Source organism: Corella eumyota, chromosome 4 (assembly GCF_963082875.1).
Source record: "Corella eumyota chromosome 4, kaCorEumy4.1, whole genome shotgun sequence".
In the NCBI taxonomy this organism is placed as follows: Eukaryota; Metazoa; Chordata; class Ascidiacea; order Phlebobranchia; family Corellidae; genus Corella; species Corella eumyota.
Genome location: NC_137493.1, coordinates 16,198,574 through 16,205,401, shown reverse-complemented (window position 1 = coordinate 16,205,401; position 6,828 = coordinate 16,198,574). Strand labels below are relative to the sequence as shown.

Sequence of the window (6,828 nt, the reverse complement as noted above, 5' to 3'; positions counted from 1 at the left end):
TTTGATTTCGGAAATTGTGTAAGGTGGTTTAAAAACCAGTTGGTAAAGACATTAAAATAATGGCCTAACAGTACTAGTTCGCGTTTTAATTAAGTTTTGTTGGAAGAAGATGCAATTTAAAGAACAAAATCGGTCAAAAATACCCGAATATACTACCTATTGTTTGTTGTACACAACTGCTATATTGTGCAACAAATACGTTCTAAGTGACTTGGGTTTTCAATACCCTACCATTTTCCAGTCATGGCAAGCGTTTGTTGCTGTTTTTCTTATTCAAATATTATCAGGTAACAATAATTAGGGGTTTAAATTTGTTTAAAATTATGAATTTTTGTTATTTTGCTTATACTTTATGTTTGTACATTTGGTTTTAGGCATTTATTGAATATTTTAACACATTTAGGCAACCCATTAAAAACTTTAAATGTAACTGAAATCCTCACATGGAGTCCTGCAATGCTGCTCTATGTTGGAAGCATTTATTCTGGTTCTATTGCGCTAAGTCGATTATCTGTACCTATATTTGTAATGAGCCATGCTGCAAGTGATGTTATCTTAATTCTATGCGATGACCACTTACCCACTGGTGCAATACATATGAGTATGCCTTTAAAATTATCAGGTTTTATGCTGGCTCTATGGGAAGCACATTACAGTGTATCAGTATATGATATAGCTTGGGTTTTAGTCCATTCAGTTTTATCTGGTTCATATAGATCTGTTGCTTATTGGTATACAAGTTCTAATTGGCCATACAATGGTCTTTCTTCAATGCAGCGCCAATATCTTAACAACCTACTCAGTCTCACTGTTTTATTTCCAACAGCGTGGTTTTTAGGACACCATCAGACAGTTCAAAATGAATTCGAGCATTTGGGAAAAGTGAATTTTTACATTGGTTGCATTTTTAGCGGCATTCTTGGTTTTGCCGTAAACAAAATGTGGTCACATCTTCGATTTGTTTCGTATAATGCATCAGCACAAATGGTGCAGTTATCTGGTAAAGTTTTAACAATGTTGGTATCTATGCATCTTTATCCACTTGACCACACTATATTATTATGGTTATCAATACTATTTGTAACTAGTGGCGATGTATTGCACATTTTAGGCAGTATGGTTATACAGCAAACTGATTTAAGCCATGATATTAGTGATGTGTTGGTTGGTTGAATTTTAATTTTTTTTTGCCTTTTTTAGTGGTTGCTAGTTATATCTGTATCATTGTAAGGCTGCTTTTATTGTATTTGTGCAATAGTTCCCTTCAAGACAAACCATTAACTCAGGATTTTATGCAAGCATGTTAAGTGCAGTGATTTGAAACTGTTTTAAGCCAAAGATTTTAGTTTTATTTCTTCAAAATTTACATTCCAGCAGTAAAATTGATTGAACTATATATTTTATGATGGTGTTTTTGTAGAATTTTTGAATGGTGTAGGTGCTATGGTATTACAGTTATTATTTACTGATAAAATATTAGAAAAAATTAACTAACTTGCTGCTAATATTAAGATTCGTTTTGGTAATGCAAAATTGTGATATTTTTTTTTCATTGTGCTTTTTCTTTTCTTTAGTTGTTTATATTAGTTCAAAGCAAAATTGTAAAGTATTTTTTATTTGGTTCTTTTAGCATTAAAATTAAAACACAAAAAACTAGTGCATTTATAAAAAAAATCTGAAAACAGCATTTTTTATTTGATTGAAAACAATTTGTATTACTAGTTCAATTTTTAATTAAAAAACACAATTATTTTAAAAGGTTTACAGTTGTGTAATTGTCAAGGCACAAAATATTTTTAAAAACAAAAGCACGATTCAAATAAAACAGTGTTAAAAGCACAAAATATATGAAAAAGTTTATTACAGAAATACAGCAGCAAGTTAAAAACAAAATCGAAAAAAACTAGCACAGCCAAAACTTGCATTAATACAATTTACAATGATGTATTTATAAAGCAACAATGTTTATACAAATGTACATATTTATATGCTGTATAATCACTGTTTGTTACATTACATTCCTTCATAATACTGTGTTCTTGGATCAACCATTACCTAAAACAAAATAAAATGATCAAAACTAGTAGATATCCAACACTACAGGTAATATTTCAGGTTTATAAATTAGAAAAACTTGTATATATATATATATATTGCCTACCAAGCTCCATTATTTGTAGATGTAATAAGTACATATTTAAACAGTTAACTTATAAGTTGTTAACTATAATCAAAATTCCTACCTCTCCTGCAGATTGGGGGGCAAACGGTTGTTGTTCTAATATGTTATTAATTGATTGAAATTCATTATTATCATCTACTTTTAACACCTCGATTTCAGATCTCATGTTTTGTAATTGTTGCTCTATGTTATTACTTTTTACTTGGTAATCAGCCCTGATGAAATATAAAGAGTTGACATATTGAAAAGCAACATTATTTGATTCTTGAAATAAGTTAATAATTAGGATCAATGCTTTGTAATGTTTTTACAGTCTAATTTAGAAAAAGTTTGAGCAGTTATATTTCAAAAATGGTTTGAATTCCATGTCATTTCAGTTTAAACAGTATGGTATTAAGCATTTGGTTATTGGTAATATATAATACTTGTTCTTACAAACATATTGAATAATATAAATTAATACACCTACCATTCCTTCTCGATTTCTTGGGTAAGATGTTGTACATCATTTGAACCACCATTCGAAGAGAACTCGCTGCTATTTTGATGCGAACGACTTACACCTTCACTTGTGTTATTGGGAGAATACCCTGAGTGGTACGCATGGGTGTTAACCAGATTACTCATGGCTTGTGAATGGCCGACTTGTGTGTTGTTATTGTGTAAGGGTGGGATGATAGGACTGTGATGGTTTATGGATGTGTAGGCATTTGTACTTGATGCACTTGGTGAATGGTGCTGAAAATACAAGTGTTTGTTGTTAGTAAAAATAAAAGTCTATAAGGTTCTAGGGTAAATTATCACGAACAAATATCAGTTGTGCTATATTACAACAATACAACAGCAACCAAAGAGCAGGCATTATAGTAGTTGTTACAATGCTTCTAAACAGTAAGTTCTTTAAGAATTATTTTCACAAAAAAACTAAAATTTTCCATTCTTAACTTATGTTTAAATATCTACAAACCCAGATTGTTTGATTTTTATATGATAAAGGGTAGTACTTGTTTTAGTACTTTATTAGTTTGTGCTTACAGTTTTATAAAGAGCCCAAAACATTAGTTTGTTATTTAGTTTTACCATATTTTGATTTGAGACAAGATTAAGTTTAATGTTTGCTTCTCCGAGTGCTTTTTGTGTCGTGAATAATTCTTCCCTCAGTTTATTTGCTTCTATTGATCTGTAAGACAAAGACCAATTTACATACAAACTTAGAGGGATTGAAATACTAAATGTTTTGTTAAATTGAAGTTGTTTATTACTTTGTCCTTGATGAATCAGCAAGTTGTTTTGTAAGTTGATCGAATTTGTAGAAATTTTGGTTAAGTTGGTGGTTAGTTTCTTTCAACTGTTTAAAAGAGAAAACAGAATAAATTTAAACCTTATTCTTATTAAATAAAATATAGACTGTAATAAGTATCTTAACTTTCACTACTTGGTAAAAAGTATTTAGTTAATTTGTGCCTTTGTATTTACTTACCTGTGATATGTTTAGTTGTAATCGTTGTATTTCTTGTTCAGAGTTGGAAACTTTCAACCTGAGCAGCATAGCTTCTTCTTCGGCTACTTTTGCTTTTTCTGATAACAACTCTGCCGCTTCTTCTGATTTTTTCTAAAAATTAACGTAGAATTTGATAAATTAAAAAAACAAAAAAAAACACCTAAAATATTTATAATATAAACAGCGTTTGCAGTATAAATATAAATGTATTTGTTATTGAAAAACTGTCTTTAAAAAACTTGTGTATATATAAATATATATTTAAGTTTATTATTACCAGCATATCCCCTGCTACTCTATTTTCTTCCTGACAGATTTTAAATTTTTCTTCAATGTCATCTTTTTCGTGTTGAAGCTGGACGTAAAGTTCTTTTTGCTTCTTTAACCTTGTTCTCTCATTCTAAATAAATTCATTGAAAGTTAAGTTTTCTGTTTAAAAGTTTATATAAATAGCAAAATATATAAATACTTTTAGTGTGGACTTTCTATAGTATAAGAGCCTTTGCTTTAAATAAACCAGGGTCTAATCTTAGTATATATGCTGTAGCACCCTTGAGTAAGGCGCTATACAGGCAATTATAGTCTCTATAATATCCCAAACTGCCACAGGCAACTCGAAACTGGGTCGGAGTAACTGATGTTACTCTAAGTTTAAGTCGCGCATTCGACTTCACACATCGAGGATAAAGATATATACAAAAAAAATATATAATAATATTTTGCCAAGTCTTTAGACTTACCTGTTTTCTTGCCTTTTCTTCTTTAGCTTGTGCTTTCATATGTTGTATTTCCATACTGTCAACACGACGACGTTGCATAAATAAATCATGATTACCCTTGCACAAATCAAGAATCTAAATCCAACAAAAAAGGCTTAATGTAAATCACATTATCCACTTTAAACACATACAATTATAAAGCAGTACAATCTCACACGAAAAAAAGGTATTACTAATTGTTATTTTACTAATTTATTTGTGTCTGGGTCCTCTGTTATAAAGAAAATATCATCAGAATGGTTGTTGTTAAGATTTGATGTAGATCCCAACTGAAGTCTTCTTCTACCTAAAGTCCCTCCACCTAAAATCACAAATAATATTGCAAAAAACATTTTCAAAACTTTTACAATTTTCTTGATTATTTTATATTGTCCGTACCTCCACCCAGCATTTTTGAGTTAAGTTTGATTACAAATTTATTCCCACTGTATGACATATCAGCTAGTTCACTCCATTGATAAGCTTTGTTAGCTCTTAACTTGTCATCTATCGGGTAAAATGAAATTGACTTTGCATCAACTCCCAACCATAAGTCTGCATCATTACCATCCTAATAAACGCAATTTAAAGGTATAAATAAAAATATATACCATCTTGCTACCATTTTTTGTTTAAATATCTTCACAAATTTTTTCGAATGTACTTGCCTTTATTTTAAAATAATAAATCCCGCTCATTTCAAAATCTTGAACAATTTTAAGATATTCTAATTCAGCTTCATCTCTTGTCATTCCATGATGCTTGGCATACCTTAAAATATATTTCAAATAATAACAAGATTCAATACATTATGAAACCCAAGAAAATGTTTATCAAATACCAATCAGTGATTTCTTCGGAGAGCGACATTTGCCCGGAAACAGTTTGAAATTGGTCGGTAACACTTTGTGGTAATAAAACTTCATCTTGAAGGAAGCCGGGTATGTGGACATCAGGATCGTAATCACCAAACTATAAAAAATATTATTAAAGTTATGGGGCAAATGTGAATTACTATGTCAACTCTTTTACAAGTACTAGTCAACAGCTAGGCCCACCGACAGCCCTTTATTTGTCATAATATGGTCGCAACTTTTAATTCATATTTGCAGCGATAATTTACTTGCACACCACAAACAGCAGTTTTATTTAGTTGGTAGGCCTATAAATTGGACATACATATATATCATCCACTAAGCTCTACACAGACTGTAGAAAATCTTTTACATATATATTTTTAAGGCACAAATATGTATAGCCTATATAGTATTAAATATTTAAATTGTAAGATATTTACTTTAGCTTGTACTGCATATGAAGCAAGCAAAATAGAAGCTTCAGGTTCACAATGTAGTTCCTCTAATAAAATTTGTTGTTGGTACTAAAAATTTAAAGTGTTATAGACCTTTATATATATAGGATTTATCACAAAATGTTTATTCTTAAACTTTACTTGCAAATAAAACAAATGTCTGGTGACTTCTTGAATCAATTCTTCTTCGATAACTTCCGGATAAAATTTGGCCAAAAATTTTAAATGTAGAAAACCGTCTTCATCCCTTCGTAAATTTTGATCTAAAATCTAGAAAAATTATATTTTGGTTATTTTTATTATTTAAACTTGATTAATTCTTTATGTAAGAAAACCAACTTGACAGCATAAACTTCTGTTATTTTTACCAAAAAACAAGATACCTTTGCTTTTTAATATCATATGTTTATATATTAAGTGTAAAATGACATTATGTATTGGAAATTAAACATTATTAATATAAGATAAAGTGTTTATTTTTTCCAATTTGTTGCACCTTTTTATCAAGTTTCACCCAGTTCACATGACCATTAACTGATACATGAGCAAGTCCAAAATACCAAGACTCACGAAGACCAATTGTATGACAAACAAGGTCAAAAACAGTATTTGCTTTTGCTGTGCAATCAACACTAAAAACAAATAAAAAAAGGGTATTAAAAAAATCATTAAATAAATCAGAAATTTAAAGTATATCATCTTTAACATATAATTATAATTGAGCAATGTTTAATAAGGTGATGTACATACATTTAACAGCAATAAAATTAGATGGTTTACCATCTAAATGGACAGTAAAACAACGTTACCTGAATTCTAAGTCAGCATCTAGCGTAGAAATACGAACTGATATTAACTTAACCCTTTTCTTCTTTAAAATATGTAAAGGCATCGTGCAGCTTAAAGTGGTATACCGTTAAATATTCCTTACCACTTAATAACAAATTTAATTATCAGTTTGTTTACCTTGTGTTGTTTAAAATGTCAATAAAACAGGTTTAGAAAATTTGTTTGTGAGTATTTCTGTGACCTGTGCCACGAAAATCCATTTTAAATTTAAATACTACTTTTGTTA

The 6,828-nt window shown here is 29.6% G+C and overlaps 2 protein-coding genes across 2 annotated transcripts; one reads left to right on the top strand and one right to left on the bottom strand.

Annotated features, from left to right (window-relative positions):
• The first annotated feature begins 14 nt into the window (after positions 1–14).
• Positions 15–1,643, top strand: LOC145751579 (UDP-N-acetylglucosamine transporter SLC35D4 homolog). The gene is made up of 2 exons (XM_082567757.1): positions 15–287; positions 404–1,643. The coding sequence occupies exons 1-2, from the start codon at positions 110–112 to the stop codon at positions 1,171–1,173; spliced, it is 948 nt and encodes a 315-aa protein (XP_082423883.1). The 5' UTR covers positions 15–109; the 3' UTR covers positions 1,174–1,643.
• On the bottom strand, positions 1,606–6,719 carry LOC145751577 (moesin/ezrin/radixin homolog 2-like). The gene is made up of 16 exons (XM_082567756.1): positions 6,563–6,719; positions 6,250–6,385; positions 5,895–6,023; positions 5,739–5,822; positions 5,283–5,413; positions 5,110–5,212; positions 4,841–5,012; positions 4,651–4,763; positions 4,424–4,537; positions 3,961–4,083; positions 3,663–3,794; positions 3,445–3,530; positions 3,263–3,362; positions 2,652–2,920; positions 2,244–2,397; positions 1,606–2,055 (listed from the first exon to the last, which is right to left on the bottom strand). Exons 1-16 carry the CDS (start codon positions 6,643–6,645, stop codon positions 2,014–2,016), a joined length of 1,971 nt encoding a protein of 656 aa, XP_082423882.1. The 5' UTR covers positions 6,646–6,719; the 3' UTR covers positions 1,606–2,013.
• Between the last annotated feature and the right edge of the window lie 109 nt (positions 6,720–6,828).

What these genes read in the sequence shown, in the direction of transcription:
- LOC145751579 (XM_082567757.1), top strand. Translation starts at nt 110, where the DNA reads ATGCAATTTAAAGAACAAAATCGGTCAAAAATACCCGAATATACTACC. An exon ending in TCTTATTCAAATATTATCAG is followed by an intron (nt 288 to 403) that starts GTAACAATAATT and finishes TAACACATTTAG; the next exon opens with GCAACCCATTAAAAACTTTA.
- LOC145751577 (XM_082567756.1), bottom strand. Translation starts at nt 6,645, where the DNA reads ATGCCTTTACATATTTTAAAGAAGAAAAGGGTTAAGTTAATATCAGTT. An exon ending in GAGTAGCAGGGGATATGCTG is followed by an intron (nt 3,795 to 3,960) that starts GTAATAATAAAC and finishes GTTAATTTTTAG; the next exon opens with AAAAAATCAGAAGAAGCGGC. An exon ending in GCTGATTCATCAAGGACAAA is followed by an intron (nt 3,363 to 3,444) that starts GTAATAAACAAC and finishes TTTGTCTTACAG; the next exon opens with ATCAATAGAAGCAAATAAAC.